Genomic DNA, 16,699 nt, shown 5'->3' on the forward strand with positions numbered 1-16,699 from the left:
ATATCCTGACCCCGCCCCCCTTCTCGGTCCCTGCGCGGAAGCTGCCCGGCCCCGCCCCGTCTCTTGCGCGGCGCAGAGGCCGCCGCCAGCCCGGTTTGCGCTGGCCCTGCTCGGGCCGCGGCCGAGTCCCCCCCGCCCCGCTCCGCCCCGCCGCGGCCGGGCTGCCCGCGCCGCCATGCTCAGCCGGCTGGGCGCCCTCCTGCAGCAGGCGCTGGAGACGGTGAGTCCCGCGGGCCGGGCCGGGCTGTGCCGGGCGCGCTGCGGCCTAGGGCGGGGGCCGGGCCGGGGAGCGGAGTTGGGGGGGCTCCCCGCGGTCAGTGGGGCCGGGGCACAGCGGAGAGGTGGGGGTGACGCTGGGGGCTTGGGCTGCGCACCCGGCATGGCCCCCCGGGCGCTGGGGCTGGGGGCTCTCTCGGGAACCTGGCCCCTGCGTGGGCCGGGCCGCCCAGCTGTCATGGGGGGCGCCGGGAGATGGGGCCCACGGGGGGGTGCCCGGAATGGGCCCCCAGGCGCCCCTGGGTTCAGGAGGCGGGTGCTCTCGGGAGGGGGAGCCCCCAGGGCCGGGGTACCGCTCCCACCCCGTGTCTGCTGGAGCCGGGGTCCCAGGGAGCAGGGTGCTCGGGGTGGGGTGGGGCAGAGATGCCCCCCCCCGAGAGCCGGGCCCGTGGATTGACACTAGGGCCCTAGCGATCTGCTAACGCCCACCCCCTCCTCTCTGCAGCAGGAGCCCGGCATTGACCTGCTGGAGGCCTTCACCGAGCACTGGAAGAGGCTCACTCACTACTACCTAGAAGCCACAGGTAGGTCGAGGGGGGTGAGGCTGGGCGGCAGGACTCCTGGGTTCTGTTCCCAGCTCCGGGGGGGGGGGAGTGTTGTCTCACCTTTGGGGCAGGGAGTTTGGAAGCTAGGCCGCCCGGGTTTTTGTCTCCGCTCTGCCCCTGGATGCAGTGTGTGACTTTGGAGACATCCTTTAACTCCGCCGTGCCTCAGTTTCCCCAGCTGTAAAATGGAGAAAACGAGCCATGTTTGGGCATGTGTTGGGGTTAATTAACGTTTGCAAAATGCTTTGGGAGCCTCGGCACAAGAGCAGAGCAAAATGTTGTTGCCTTCATCCTCCTCTTCCTGGGGTCAGTGCAGGACATTCCTGTGAGTGCTGATAAAAAAGTCTGCTTGAAGAGCCCATAAATACTCTGCCAGGAGAAATGTTGCCTGCAACAAATAATAAGTCTACACACCGTTCTGTATATGGCATGCAGGAATTGCTTCTTCCCACCTCGTGGGCTGGGGGATTGTGGCCCCGGGGCATTTGTGGGTGTCTAACACTCCATGGCAGAGCTTTCTAATCAGTCTTTGTTGCTCAGAGGAGCTCTCCTGAAGTTTTGAGAACGGTTGGGCTGCTCCTGCTCTGAATGCTACGGCCACCATTTCTTATACTTGATACTAAATTAGGCCTGATCCACACAGAGATTTTGTACCAGGTGTTTTTTTTAACTGATATTCTGTACGGCTACAACCCTTAATGTGCATACAGTTATTCTGCTTTGAAGTGCTTATTCCTATTGATGTAAGTGCATCCACGCTAGAGGGAGTTGTACTGCTTTAACTATCCTGCTATAAGTACAGTTAGAGGTACAATTTTACTGGCACTGGTGTAGTGTGTTGAGAAGGCCTTAGGCACCTAACTTTATTTAAATACCTAAATATGAATTTAATTTTAGACTCCCAAGTATCAGAAATGTTGCCCTTTGCTCTTGCCTAGGCCTGTGTTGTTCTATTGTAATGTCGCTTAGCATCACTATAGTTGACGGTCCATCGAGGGCTCTATTATCGTGGTGATAATTTGTAAAGCAGTATCCTAGTTGCTTGGGGTGCTGCGGAGATAAATATCAATTAAAATGAAATTACGGCTTGGAAGCCAAAGGGGAGGGGTTGGGAGGATATGTTTTAAAGGCACCTGAAAAATAGACTTTTCAAATGATTTTTTTTTTTAAATACATACGTCTGGGATGAAATGAATTTGTTTTGTGGATTTACACCTATTAACATTCCCTCAAAACTAAAACTTGGTAAACAAAATTCTCAGATTGAGAAGCATGTTGATTTTTAAAAAAAACTTTGCTTCTGTTAACTTCCTCTGGGTTCCCCTGGCCCCCGAAAAGAAATCGCCCACTTGTTTTATTGTTACAGGGAAGGGAAGGTTTTAAATTCACCGTTTTGGAATCTTTCACTGTTTCTCAGAATGTAGAGAAAAATCTTTCTAAAAGGTCACTCCAGTGTGGTGTGGAACAGTGCCTTGTGTCCTCATGCCTGCGTCAGGAATTACGAACAAAGCGTCAGCTTTACCAGATTTTTTTCCTTAGCGTTTGTTTATTGGGGTCTTGGTAAGTTTAAGGCCTGTGTCTGTGCTGTCCCAGGCTCTGATCCCCTCAGCTCTCGTGAGCTATGGCCCCAATCCTGCAAGATGATCTGCGTGGGCATACCTCTGCGCTAACGCGGAGCTCTGTTGACTTCACACTGAAACGGTACCAAACCAGTTCCCCAACACGGAGGCGCTGGTTTGCAGCTGAGACGTAAAACAGAAGTCCTGGCCACTTGCGGATGTAGCAATCCCATGACATTTTGACAAGTGTAGGGGTGTTGACTCCAGGGTCTTAGCTAAATTGCTTTGTGGGTAACTACTTCCCCCTACAGCTTCTGTTGGATATGGTTGCTCTTCACTTCCTGTCCCAAACAGTTGTAGCATTGCTGTATGCAGTATTGTGGTAGCCATGAGGTCCCAGGATATACTGTGCACTGTAAAAAGCTGCCACGTTCCATCTCCGAGATATGGTGGACGTGTTTGTGAAGTGCTTTGGGTTGGAAGGGCCAGTGTAAATTAGATAGTAGAATGGAGCTAAAACCTGTTTCTCCAAGCATATAGCATGTTTTGATTGGGATTTATACATGCCTTCTCTTTAGATGAAAACACCCCAGTTAAGAAGACCGATATCCCCTGGCGCCTGAAACAGATGCTGGACATTCTGGTGTATGAGGAGAAGCAGCATCCAGCAGGGGAGACGGGGCCTTGTTTGGAATACCTGCTGCAGCACAAAATTTTGGAGACCCTCAGTACTCTGGGGAAAGCGGAGGTGTGTACACCATGTCATTCCCTCAGTCAGCCATGCGCAAGCCCAAGACAAACATGACTCAGTGGTGGAATTGCGTTTTTATTGGATTGCAGTGATGATAAAGTCCGATTTGTTCACAGCAAAGAAGTTGTATAATTTTAAGGAACTGGGACCAGGGTAACATTTTCCAGAGACTCTCCGTGATTTAGGAGTCTAAAGTCCCATTGTCAGAAGTCACTTAGACCTTGTCTAGACTAGGATTTGGAAGGTGTAAGCAGCCTGTTAGTCACATTGCTTGGTCTACACTACACTGGTGATACATGTTAGATAACGCCTTCCAAATTCTAGTCTAGATAATGCCTTAGGAGCCTACATAGCATTGATTTTCAGTGAGATTAAGGCCAGGTTTATTCTGAAAAGTTAAGTCGATCCAGCAACATCGCTCAGAGCTGTGAAAATTCCACGCCTTTGAGTGATGTAGTTAAACCAACCTAATCCCCGGAGTAGAGAGCACTAGGTCGACAGAATTCTTCTTCCATTGACCTAGCTACTGCCTCTTGAAGAGTTGGATTAACTCCAGCGATAGGAGAACCCATCTCACTGCTGTAGTTCGTGTCTGCACGGAAGTGCTACAGCGGCTCAGCTGCAGTGCGTCTAGTGAAGACAATCTAAGGCCTGGCCTACACCTAAAACGTAGCTGAACCTTGCCGCATCGCTTAGCAATGTGAGAAATTCACACCCCAGACACACGTCGTTAAGCCAACCTCAGCCCAGGTGTAGACACCACTAGGCTGATGGAAGAATTTTTCTGATCAGCTAGCTACCTCCTCTTGAGGGGGTGGATTTATCACAAGAGCCCTTCTGTCATCGACGGCACAGCGCTGCCGTGGCAAAGCCGCAGCACTGTAGCACTTGCAGTGTAGACATACCCTTAGGCTCCTGAGCACCTGAATCACTTTTGGAAATGGGACTTGGGCTTCTAAACCACTTAGGCGCTTTTGAAAAATTTCCTCCATATGCTACAACCTTTGCTCATGTGAAGAGTGTTTACTCAGGGACCAGTCTTGTCGACGCGAGTGCAAGTATTTACATGATGGAGGGTTGCAGGATCAATCCTCTGATTTGCAGGAAAGCAGTGCTTTTAAAAGGACGCCATCAAAGTAAATATCAAAAGCTAAAAATTAGAAGCATACTAGCCTCTGTTACTAATAACGACTCTCAGCTTATTATACTATAAATAGTCTTTTTTTGGTTCAAACAGGAAAACAAGGACAGTTACTGGAAATATTCATCTTTATTGTGTGTTTATAAAACTCAGTTTTATTCAGTACTGTCCACCCTTATCGCTACTGTGATTCATTCTTGCTTGTTTTTTCCATTTCATCATGTTATAGACCCTTATGAATAACAAACCTTTTGAAAAAAGAAAAATAATCGGATGTTTTTTCACCAGCGGGCAGCTGAGAAACTCAATTTATTAAAGTGAAATTCATTAAGCGATATAAATACCTAGTGAGAGAATTAATTAATGTTTGTGAAGCACTGTGAGAGCCTTAAAAGGTACACTGAAAGGGCAGAGCATTTATTTTTATAGGTTGTGTTGAGTTGGGATAGTGATACAAGTCTGGTCAGTGTCACTGCTGCTTCTAGTCAGTTTCTCAGTGCTCAGATGGTGTTTTTTTCCAGTGCTGTAGGGAAATATTTGTGTCTTAGACCAAACCAGTTGTTGTTTACATTTAGGTTGTGAATATGCCTATTCCCACTGGGTTTGGGAAAACGTATTTGTAAACAAAACCTAGGTGTTTGTCTTAACATTGTGGAATCAAAGAATTAATCCTAAACTTTATAAATAGAATGCCTGGTCTGAAACTGGTCATAGAAGGCCTGGCCTGAAGTTGTAGCCTGAAACTGAAATAGAAGCCCCAGGCTAAACCATTAACAGAATGCCTCAACTGAAATTAGGATAAAGATGTTAACATCCCACAAGAGGTCTCTGAACCACAGCCGAGAGGCAAGTCTCTGTTATGAGCCTTAAGCCTTACTGAAGTGTGAACAGACTTCACCTGTTTCGATAAGTACCAGTACCTGCCCCCTTTGTCTTACCGGCCCCATAGAAACTCACTCCATACAAATTAGCATTTGAACAAGTATTGTGTCACCACCCATCTTCGGGAGTTAACCAGGGTCCCTGAAAACGACATTGTATACTCAAGTGACTCGTTGGGCGTTCCTGTGAGGGCGTCTGGTGTGCCCCACTGTGCATTGTGATTGTCTTTCCTGTTCAGTATAAACTGTTAATCAATTCCACTATATGATCAACAAGTAAACGAACCTAAGCAACCCCTATATAAGTCTTTTGTATCTGGTAGCCAGGGGAAGTACATTTGCCCAGCATCCAGACATGCTGCTTGACTTCCCTATAGCCACCTGGGTTTTCCCTATGGCTATAGTATTCCCCATAGCTATGGTTATGTGATTGTGTGTGTCACAATTAAAGCTGCACCCGATCCAACTCTAAAATGTAGCTGTGTGATTCTTTTCCACGACAACATTATCTGAGAGCATTCCTTTTAATGTTCTGGCAGTTCAGCTGCACTCCAGCTTGTGTGTCTCACACTTCTTTGATGGTTGCCTGAAGCAGGGACAGCATAGCTTAGCCACATTATCTGGTGACTGAAAGAAGATGAAATGGATAATAAACCGAACCTTGTTGTGTCAGAGCTTCGGAACCGTCTGTTCTTGGAATTTCCCTGCCCATGTGAACATTAATGCTCTCGGGGCGTTTTAACCTTCTGCACTAGCGGTAGTGTATAGGGTGCGTATGGCTAGACGCTTGCAGCTATCACCTCTGCCGCGTTACAGACGTTCACTATTTGTCTGTGGCATAACGATTGGCTTAGACGCTTCGTATCATGTTGCCTGTGGCACTGAAGGTGTAATCACTTTAGTGACAATTTGCTTCTCTCTCTCCTTGCTGTCAGTATCCTCCAGGTATGAGGCAGCAGGTGTTCCTTTTCTTCAGCAGCGTCCTGGGACAGGTGCAGCATCCACTGTTGCACTACCTGAATGTGCACAGACCTGTTCAGGTGAGCGCTGCGTCTGCTTTCCCTTCGGCTCGTCAAAGCTGCTTTCTGAGCTGGCTGACTGCAGGAAATGTACAGTGTGGTCCTTGCGCGCTCGTCATGTCTTTGTTCGCTCAGTGGTGTGATGGCCCACGTTTTGATGAGCAATGATGTTAACGTAGACCCCGGGGGGGGGGGCCCAGTGCCATGCGCCTTGTGCGATGTACCCTAGTGCTAAGTGGGATCCAACTGATATGGGGATCAATCAGTATACAGGGTATAGGGCAGGCCCAGCAGCCAGGGAGCCTCCAATGAGGAGGGAAGAATGCCCATCCCCGATGCCAGCAAGCCCCTTCCAGCACTGTTTAAGCTCAGTCCTACCCCCTCTTTTATCACTGTGAAGGCTGACCGCCCTGTGCCCTTCCGCAGAAGCTCCTTCAGCTCAGCAGCCACGCCCGAGGCTCTGCGACTGAGAAGGAGGAGGTGCAGTTTGCTGCTGCTCTGTGCGTAAAGATCAAGCAGGATCCTGCTCTGCTCACGTACCTTCTGGAGGTAAGGAGCCCTCCCTGGCGCCGGCTTGCCGTCACTGACTTACAAGGTATCGACCCCTGCTGGAGGCAGGCTTCGCGGACCGGTGGGCTGATCTGCCAGCGTGGGATTGCACAGTTGTCTGTATAAGGAGGGATCTCCACAGCGTAGCAAGCATTCGAACCTCCCTTCCATATGTCACAGACGTCACCTCAGTGCTGCAGGCCCGGGGATGACACTGAGCTCCTCCACGGCTGCAATCCGATTTCTTGAAAATGAGGAAAAGTGTCTAATGCGGTGCTGGTGGTGAGCTGGCTCGTTCCCCCCCCCGGCAGCTGTTTGGGGGGCCCTGGGTGAAGTGAGTTTGGCCGATCTCAGTTGGGTTCCTAGTGAGCTGGAGGTGTTCCTGCCATAAAATTAGTCACTGTGGTTGGCACTAAGTGGCCCCTTGACTGGTATCTTAACAAAGAGGCCACGGGTCATGGACGCTCAGTTCCGCTTTCCTGGGGTTGGGGTATGTCTCTCTCCCAGACGGACGGCTGGGATGTGTGAAGCTTGCTTTGTCACGGCTCTACCTGCTCTGTTCAAGAGAAGGCTTTATGGAGTCATGGATCAGGCCATTTAGAACGGAGGACTAGGATCTGGGATTCCTGGGCTCCCTTCTTAGCACCACCCCCGGCTTGCTGTGTGACCATAGTCCTGTCTCTTAACCTTTCTGTGCTGTGCTATCCCATCTGTGAAATGGGGATGATGTTAACGTCCCGACAGCACATTGGGCCGTTGTTAGGCTTAATTAGATAGTGTTTGCAAAGGGTTTTGAAATCCTCCCGTGAAACGTGCTGAGTTGTTTTATTATCTGCTTGGCTGAGCAGTTCAAGGTGTTCTTGCAGCATGTAGCTATCCTGGTATGTTCAGATAGATATTGCACCCACTTAGCTGTCTGGGCCTTTGCATCGCTACCTGTCATCAGCCCCATTTGGGTCAATGATGCAGCGCTGCTGCTCTGATGCCAACTGCTCCGTGTCCTGTTTCTTTATTCTCAAGGGCAAGAATCTTCTAACTGGAAAGAGGCCTTCAGAGCAGCTCTCCGGCGCGCAGGGAGAAGCAGGCAGCAGCCTGGGAGAGCGCTTGGCTATCAACGGAGCCCTGAGTGCATCTCCTGAGCAGGCCAGAGTGAGCCCCATGGGCAGTGCAGCCTGCGCTAGCCTGGCAGGCACACCAAAGAATTCCGTCTCCAGCTCCTCCCCTCCCAGAGAGGAAAAAAATCTGGTCACTTCCTTAATCAACTTGTGCAAGAGTCAGGTACTCACGTGAGGCGGGGGAAGGCAGAGGGCTGCCGGGCGGCGAGTAGGGATGTCGGGGGGATGGAATAGACCGGTGTCAAGCATGGTGTTCCATTCAGCTGGGAGCAGGGGAGGGGGATACACAGGCTTGCTGCCGCTGCTAATCTCTCTCTCTCTCTCTGGCAGAAGAGCAGGGTTGCACTAAAAGCTCAGGAAAACCTGCTGCTTCTAATAAGTGTGGCTCAGCCCGCAGCTGCCACCTACTTGGTACAGAACAGCGCACTGAGCTGTCTGCTGACTGACCGCCTGTGTGACCTGTACAACGCCATCCCTGCCTCAACTGACCCTGCAGATATCGTCTCCCTGGAGAGAGTTAGCTGGAGGTAGGGAGATGATGAGAGCCTGGGATAATGCCGTTCCCAGCCTCGCCGCAGGGGAATGACCCGACCAGCTTTCACTGCTGGGCTTCTCCCTGAAACTAGTGGGCCCAGAGAGGATTAGTGAGATCTGCACCCCAGCTCCCAGGGACTTCAGCAGGCTTGAGCACCTCGGCGGCATGGGTACATAGTGAGGCCTGGTATCATCTCCAAGGGGGAACTATGGGAGGGTTCAAGCTGGCGCTGGGTAAGTCAGTTGCTGGAGAATAGCGACAGAATGGTACCTCCCCAGCTCAGGTTGCACAGCCTAGAAGAGGTCCTCAACCTTTTCCCTACTGGGACTCCCTTCCCACTTAGCAATACGGGAAGGGCCGGCTGGTAACAAGCCTGACTCGGGGTGGGTAATGACCCCCACGATGAGAACGCCTGGCCTTGTTGATCTGTCGGGCCTTTTCCGTTTCTAGTGTTTCTGTATTGTATGGGCCAACTGAGGACACAGACGTAGCAGCTTCTTTCACTGCTCTCTTTCCAGAGAGGCTTTTCCCCCACGTACCATAGCCCTTGGATGATGCTTTGGAGTAGATTCCTACAGTGTCCTTCACCCCCTTTGATCTCCTTGCAGGTTGCAGAACAATTCCACCGATGAGGGCTCCTTCCCAGGGAAGGGGAGCCTGGATGCTTTCTTTAGCTGGTTAGACTACTGCGATCACCTCGTGAGAGAAGCCCACCCGGTAAGAAACACGTGACACCTCCCTATTGTTTATTGTCTTAGATGAGCATTTCGCTCTTCTCTGCCCCAGCGGTCACCAGCACTCCTGTCTGGGTGCAAGTCTCTCTCTAGCGAGAGACGAATGTACATTTACATGTAGGGGGAGCCTGATCTTTCAGGAATCCTAACTGGATGTCTTAGCCCAACCCTAGATGCTGTTTGAGGCACATCCAAAGAGCCACTGAATTACAAGAGTGGATTGGAAAGTGGCTGAGTGACTCATCCCACCTACAGCTAAACATCTTGTGCCTGTTGCCTGATGAGCTGCTGGCCGTAGTGTTAGATGGCTGCAGCATAAGCCAGCCTCATTCCTATCCCTGTTTCCTTCCCGTCTTTAGTAGAGAACTTCATTAGGCCACTATTGTTGAGTTTAAGAGCCACGGACGTGGCGGTGGATGGGCCATTGGGAACCCAGCTGTGTCTTATGGCTAAAATTCTCCTTGGAGAACACAACCTATGTTGCCTTTTTGAGATCCAGTGGCTCCTGGACTATCACATCCTGGCCTTTGTGGCTTGGATTTTGGGTTTGCCAGGTGTCCTGAAATGTGTCAGGGCAGCCCCAATTTCATCAGGCCGGACTGAGAGTCTAGCTTCCCAGACAGCTGAAGAGCTTTGGGAAACTGCAGCAAGGTGGGATGATGTTGTGGTGATCACCATGATGCATCAGCGCCATGCATAGCTGCAGCATCACAGCATGCACGTGCTAATGGCACCGCAGGATTATTTTGTCCTTATAGGGACATATTAAAAGGCGGGAGCCATCCTGGATGACCCGTCTAGGGGTTTGTGATTTAACTCATTTAAGACGATGCAGCATGTTCTCTCTCCCTCTTTTGGCTGCCAGGAAATGCTTTCCTTTAATAGGAGCGCCTGGATCACTTGGTTCCAGAGCCTCCCTGTGTGCAAGAACCACACAGCACGTGTCAGCCTGGGCCAAGGAATAGAGATGTGGCAGTCACTCCCCGCTGTATCAGTGGCCCCACCCCGGCGAGAGAAACTTTAAGGAGCAGCAGAATCTCTGCTCTTGTGGTGCAAGAATGAACATGGGGAATCTTGGGAATATCCAGCAGCTGGTAGTCCATTATTGATTCTCCATTTGTGACCATCAGGTGGTTGCAGCTGCTGTAACAACAGACATTGGTGAAAAGCTCTTCCAAGGGATTCTGCGGCCACAGCTCTTGCAGATGTGAGTACACATGTCACATGGGCTGAGGGGCCAACAGGCTGTTCACCTGCATGCTGTGTAAGCTGGGGGGGGCGGCCATGGGCTGAGGCTGAGTTGGTCTGGCACCCAGTCTTGCTTCTAGCTTTGGTTTTTCTTTGACCCCCTTCATCCGCTGCAGTGGCCCATACAGAGCGCCTCTCTGTGAGCTGGACAGGATGGCTTTCCAGATACCAGTCTGCATGATTTTCACATCACCTGAGGTGCTTTTACTGCCAGACCTTAGAGTCTGAGCAAAGAATGAGGAGCAGGCAGTCCTGGGTTCTGATCCCAGCTCTTATTTCCGTCTCTGTGCCTCCGTTTCCCCGTCCATCGAAGGGGACCGTGCTACTGGTCCACCACAAAAGAGGGGGGATATAGAGCTTTATTTGTAAAGTCTAGATGGAGATGTCACAGCTCACTGTGATGCACTTGTTCTCTGAGCAGCTGTAATGACTCTGTCTCTCTCTGCCATCTGCCATTATTGGGCAGGTCTGAACTTGGCATCCTCACGTCTACTGCAATGCTGACGGCCGTGGTGAGGCAGATCAGCGCTCCCGCCCTGCTCCAGGAGATGGTGATGTTCCTGCTGGGCACAGAGAGGCAGCCGGAAGCTGTCACTGACTCTCCGCAGCAGCACTTCCTGCGCTGTCAGCTGATAGAGCATTGCAACCACCTGTCTGATGAGGTGAGGCTGCGTCTGCGTGCAAAGCTGCCACCTCTGCCTCTTCCCTTCCTGCCAGGACGCCAGACTCAGCTCAGACTGGCTAAACTCCCTCTTGGAATTTCAACTGGGGAAACTGCTCTTCCATGTCCAGACCCAAGGCCCTGCTCCCTTGAGATCATTAATGATTCTGGGGCAAGCTGGTGTCCTGCATTAGTTCCAGTCCGGGTCATTGCATTCTGTCTCCTTAAATTCCCCAGGCAGTTTCACTCTCTGCCCTAAGCAGTCAGACAGGGTCGTGCAGCGGCTGCATCTCAGTGCCGGATGAGGTGATCCCTGTAGAATTTGTACAGCGCTCTGGGATATTAGTAACTGATACAATATCTTTCCTCTAGGAGGATCCCAAAACACTCTGGACTTACAGCACCTCTGGGGTGCAACCCCCGCTACTCCTGTCAGCCATGCTATGAATGTCCCCACCACCCAGACAGGATCTCTTGTTTTTAAGGTCTCATCTGAAAGAAAGACCCACCCTCAGCTAACTGCATGGGAGCGAGTGTGGTCTGAGATGGCCCTGTGGGGAGAGCTGGGCTGTAATGGCAGAGGTGGCTGTGTGTTTTAGTGGCGAATGCTTTTCAGGGGAGTTTAAAGACTGTCTCACACCTGACCTGTTTCTGGCCCTGTAGATCAGCATCACTACCCTGAGGCTGTTTGAGGAGCTGCTCCGGAAACCCCATGAGCACGTCCTGTACAGCCTGGTGCTGAGAAACCTGGAGGCACGGAGCTACATCCTGCACAGCCAGCCGGAACGGGGCATCCAGGAGCAGGAGCATTACGAGGACACTCTGTAAGTGGGCACAAGTGGGGTGTGCAGAAGCGGGCGGGCGGGGCTGTAGCTGTAACTCCTGTTCCTGGCCCTGCAGGGAGCTGGAGGAAGATCCCTACTTCACAGACGGATCGCCCGATGCAGGCTTCCGGCCATGCCAAAAGCCAGCCCCATCCTCCTCGTGGGGGCCTGCCAGGCTGGAGGACAAGACAGAAGTGAATGAGATTGCTCTCAGGTAGGGCTTTCCCATGGGGCTAAGAATCACGAACAATAGACCCACTCCGATTTGCCTCCCCTGCACGGGCCAGCTCAAAGCTTCAGTCCTGCCAGAAGGGCACATTGGAGCAGAATTCTGCCATATTTGGGGGGTGGGAAGGAATTTTCCCCCAGGACAATCAGTTTGTGGGCAAGGCTCACCAGCCAGACACATTCTCTGTAGTAACTCACAACCTGGCCTATGATGGGACATTGTTGACTCATCTGTGACTACTGGCAGTCAAACAGGCCTCTAGTTACCCAGACCCCATTTTTCCCCTTTCTTAAAGTACATGAGCAATTCTCCAGTCAAACGGTACAGCCAAGATTTTAAATGATTCTAAGGGACTTGATTTCACAGGTCGGTTCCTTTAATATCTTCAGCTGGAGATTGTCCGGGTTCCCCGATTCACTCCCATGAAGCCCTTCAAGTTTGGCTTTTATTTACCTCGGATGTGATAATTTCTTCCTCAAACCTGTTTTTCAGGGGGCTAAGTATTTGTGTAGCTATTGGGCCATGCGTAGAGTATCCATAACCTCCACCCCATGCTTCCTGTATATAGAGAACCTTTGACTATTGTTTTCATTCCCTTGGCAAGGTCCAAACTTGGCTTTTGGCCTGTCTCTACATGTTCAAGAGGTAGCTTTCCTTGCTGACCCTACCCATCTCCTGCAACTTTGACTGGAAGCCTCCTCTGCTTTGAGTTCTCCACTCTCACCTGGCAGTGTGGTATAGGCCCTGCACATCTGCTGCCTTCTCTCTTGCAGTTTCCTGAGCCTGGTTCCTGATGAGGCAAAGACCTCGAGCTGTCTGGAGGAAGCAGGATATGACACCTATGTGCATGATGCCTTAGGGCTGGTATGTCATTGATGGGGTCCTTATCATCTGCCCCTACACCCTTCCCGAGACAACTCACTGCGGGGGGTAGGTTTTGGGAGTCTGTCTCAACACTCAGCCCAGGCTGAACATAGAGTGCTTTGTCCTCACCCCTCCCTGTCAGTTTCAGGAATGCCATGCTACCATCTCCTCCTGGAACTGGCCTCAGGCACCAAAGCCTTTGGAGACCTGTGACTCACAAGCAGCATTTTATGAGGGCCGCTTCCTGAAGGTGCTATTTGACCGGATGACACGAATCCTGGATCAGGTAAAAACTGCAGCTTGGTTTTGAGCCTATCAGTCATGGGCAAATCCCACACCCAGCCTGTTCTTGCAGCTGCCCTAGTAGCACTTTTTTGCTTCACTCTAGCCTGCAGAGTCTGAGGCCCATGTTCAAACACAGGACTGGGGTTCTTGACCCTTATTGTGACTTTGACCCAAGGGGCTTAACACAAATCAACCCTTTTTGGAGCAGGCCCCCCAGCCTGCTAGAGTATCTATTTTTCATTTTTTTCATTTCAACACCTCAAGTTGGGGGTGGAAATTCCAAATGGGACTTAGAAAAATTTTTCTTTCCCCCTCCTTCAAGGAGCTCATTTGGTGTGATCATCTTGCTTGAAGCTAAGGCATGTCAACAAATGTGTTAAGTGATTTCTTGTTGTATAAAATTCTGGAGCCTGAGTTCAAGGACCTGTGTGTAAACAGGAAGTTTTAAAGTGTACTACAGGATCTGCCTTACTGGAAGGTCAAAGTGCTGTGTTTGTATATATCCCCTGGAAGCTGTTTGATAACTTAGCAAGACTACCAGAGAAAGTGTAAGGCAGAAATGTTAACTTTATTGAATAAAGATTTTTTTAAAAAAAAAGCCTTGTGCTACAACAAACACTTAGCAAAAGTTCCACCACAAATCTCAATACAAGCTCCAATACAGAGATGAACTCAGCTGCAGCACAACAGGATGGCTGATCAGATGGTCCACACAACAAGGCTCTCCAGTCACACCTGGTCAAGTGAAAATTAAACAAATAAGTTGCAGCTATAGCAAACATTCTTTACCTCATTTTACACAAAATTAACAAGTTATCTACTACAAAAAAAGGCAACTAAACAGTTTAGAAACAAATGTCACAAAACCTTGAAGCACAATTAGAAAAAAATGTATTGAAGAGTGTTCAGTAGGAGCAGCCTGGCTCCCATTGTTGTGTGCACACCCCAAATCCATGTTGAGGAAGAGACCTGTTTTGTCTGTGTTCTGCAGCCCTACACACTGAACCTGCACGTCACAGCTGTGCTGTCTCACCTGGCTCTCTTCCCTCACCTCCACGAATACCTCCTGGACCCCTACCTGAGCCTGGCTCCTGGCTGCAGAACTCTCTTCTCCGTACTCATCAGGGTAACTTCTCCCACTGCCAAATCCTCAATGGGGTGTGGAGGGGCCAGGGGAAGGAGGCACCCCCCTCCCCAAAGCAGGGAGCTAATTCTCACCTCCTCCCTAGGTGATCGGAGATCTAATGCAGAGAATCCAGCGGGTGTCCCAGTTCTCAGCCAAGCTGCTGCTGGTCCGGAGACAGTTAATGGGGCTGGTCCCTGGAGAGCAGTAAGTGCTTTACACATCAGCTGGTGCCCTGCAGATTGCAATGTATGTAATCAGGATAACAGAGAACATCTGTCGGTGCAAGCCCCCGCTTGCTCCATGTGGGTGGCAGGCAATTAAGCATAAGCAGCCTCAGGGTTCTTTGACACTACTGCCCCAATCTGTGCTCAAGCACTGGGTCAGTCAGCCCCAGGCAGAGAACTCACCAGCATTTGCTTTGGTTCCCCTGCAGGATCGATCACGTGACCCTCTTCCAGGGAGTGGTGGTGCTGGAGGAGTTTTGTAAGGAATTGGCAGCCATTGCCTTTGTGAAGCTCCCCCCTGAGGGCCCTGTGTGAACCCAGCCTCCCTCAGCCGCTTCCTGCACAGGAGATGGGAGTGCAGTGTCAGCACCCACTGCTGGACTGGGAGTGTCTGGCTCCAACACCAACCTACAGCCTCGAGCCCTCATGGCCTGAAGCTGTCAAGAACCTTCCCTGCTGGCAGCCAGACTCCCTCCTGCAAACCTTCATCAGGGACGACTCCTCCATACAGCTTCAGCATTGCAGACGTTGCTGGGGACGTGGGACTCTGCTTCTTCATTACAAAACCACTGGTGGCAGAAGGTGCTGTGTTCAGCCCACAGGTGGGAGGGAAAGAGCTGGCCTAGGTGTAGCTGGAGCCCTCTGCCATTTATAGCAGCTGCCTCTTTGTTTGCAGAAAGTTACCAGTGCCTAGCTCTAGGGAGGGAAAACAAGCAGGGCAAGAATAATGACACTGATCATGGCAGTATCTATAGCCCATTGCACTCTGGCTACATAGGGCCACTTTGAGCAGTGCCCCAGAATAGACTTGGGGAAGGTGGGATCCAGCATGTTCCAAGAGTGGGTGCTAAATCAAACCAACCCCCCCCCCCCCCACAGAGGCCTTCTCGGCTTCATGGATGCAGGGCCCCACAGGAGTCATGCCTTTGATTAAAGTGCAATCTCTCTAGCTGGGGCCCTGTGCAGGGTCTGTTCTGTGCATTTTTAATAACGTGGTGGGAGCCTAGCCTGCCCTACCAGCAGTGCCGACTGGTGGCCAAACCTTCCCTCCTCCCCTGCAATCCAAAAGGGAAGGCATCCAGATGCTGGGTTTTCTGCCCAGGATTTTCACTGCCTTGCTGGCTGACTTCAAGTAAGTCTTGTTCCCCTCCCAGCCCCAAGAGGGAGAAAGTAATGACCAAACCTACCTCCCAGAGCAATCCTGAGTCCATTGTTTTTGACGTACTTAGTCCGATGCTCTTGCTTGATAGCGAGGGGGGCCCTGGGGCAAGGAGGAACACAGGTTCCTTTACTGGAGGAAGGATTCATTTTGGCTGACTTGCTCCAGTTGATGCTTTCCAGATGGTCTGCAGCTCTGACAGAGGAGACATGCAGGGATGCTTTGTCCTCAGCCAACCTCCGGAGGCAGGCAGCAGCGCCTCTGCTCTGGCTGATCAGAAAAGGGGACTGCAGCCCCCAGGCAGGTGCAGCTGTGCCCTGCCTTTCTGGAGGCAGGAAGGCACTTTGCTTTAGTTCAGCCGGCCTGAGAGTGAAGCAAAGCCTTGCAGAGCATTCCCTTGAGCACGCTGTGCTGTAAGGGAAAGTGGGTGCTTCCCTCACAGATATCCCAGAGAACAGCCCTTGCTGATGGGGCCCAGCATCAGCTTCGTTCTCACACTTCCCTGGTGTTTCCCTCTAATGGGCCAGATTCTTACCTGAAGTCAGGCTTCAATGAAGTCTGTGACCTACACCAGCCGAGAATCGTGTCCACTGTCTGCTTTCCTGGGTAGCAAGGATGAGTTTGTAAAGCGCTAGGGGAATGAAGTTAGCAATATCTTATACCACAGCAATACTGCCCCATTCAACAGGGCTGTGTCTCTATTCACACGCAACAAAAACACTCTTCATCACAAAGTGTGAAAGGTCTCAGGATTTATTTGAACTCCAGTTACCAATCAGCCAACAAGGGTAGATACAAATGACTGTATTCATGGGGCCCCGGATCTGGGTTGATCCCTAGGCGTTCCCCTAATTAATAACACCTTACAGGAGCAGCTTGTAAATCTGACAAGTCTCACCACTGCTGGGTTCTTTACCTTAGTGCAGGATGGCTGCCGAGGGCACTGGGTTGCACGCACTATTACTGTTGTTGAG

General features: G+C 51.1%; 1 protein-coding gene across 2 annotated transcripts; it reads left to right on the top strand.

Moving 5' to 3' along the window:
• Positions 1–54: 54 nt before the first annotated feature.
• On the top strand, positions 55–16,353 carry FHIP2B (FHF complex subunit HOOK interacting protein 2B). Of its 2 annotated transcripts, XM_067530269.1 has the most exons (17): positions 55–220; positions 722–800; positions 2,959–3,128; positions 6,089–6,193; positions 6,599–6,721; positions 7,742–7,999; positions 8,167–8,363; positions 8,980–9,088; positions 10,236–10,312; positions 10,820–11,015; positions 11,678–11,838; positions 11,915–12,052; positions 12,841–12,931; positions 13,074–13,217; positions 14,208–14,342; positions 14,446–14,546; positions 14,776–16,353. In XM_067530269.1, exons 1-17 carry the CDS (start codon positions 176–178, stop codon positions 14,879–14,881), a joined length of 2,235 nt encoding a protein of 744 aa, XP_067386370.1. In that variant the 5' UTR covers positions 55–175; the 3' UTR covers positions 14,882–16,353. The 2 variants fall into 2 exon arrangements, with proteins under 2 accessions (XP_067386370.1, XP_067386371.1); XM_067530270.1 differs by lacking the exons at positions 12,841–12,931; positions 13,074–13,217; positions 14,208–14,342; positions 14,446–14,546; positions 14,776–16,353 and adding an exon at positions 12,434–12,739.
• Positions 16,354–16,699: the final 346 nt, after the last annotated feature.

Source organism: Emydura macquarii, unplaced genomic scaffold (genome assembly GCF_026122565.2).
Source record: "Emydura macquarii macquarii isolate MOO-44397 ecotype Brisbane River unplaced genomic scaffold, CSIRO-AGI_Emac_v2 contig_3059, whole genome shotgun sequence".
Classification (NCBI taxonomy): Eukaryota; Metazoa; Chordata; order Testudines; family Chelidae; genus Emydura; species Emydura macquarii.

Excerpts from the sequence above, each read along its gene's own strand:
- FHIP2B (XM_067530269.1), top strand. The coding sequence starts at position 176 with ATGCTCAGCCGGCTGGGCGCCCTCCTGCAGCAGGCGCTGGAGACG. Across the intron at positions 3,129-6,088 it reads GTACTCTGGGGAAAGCGGAG|TATCCTCCAGGTATGAGGCA; the intron begins GTGTGTACACCA and ends CCTTGCTGTCAG. Across the intron at positions 9,089-10,235 it reads TCGTGAGAGAAGCCCACCCG|GTGGTTGCAGCTGCTGTAAC; the intron begins GTAAGAAACACG and ends TGTGACCATCAG.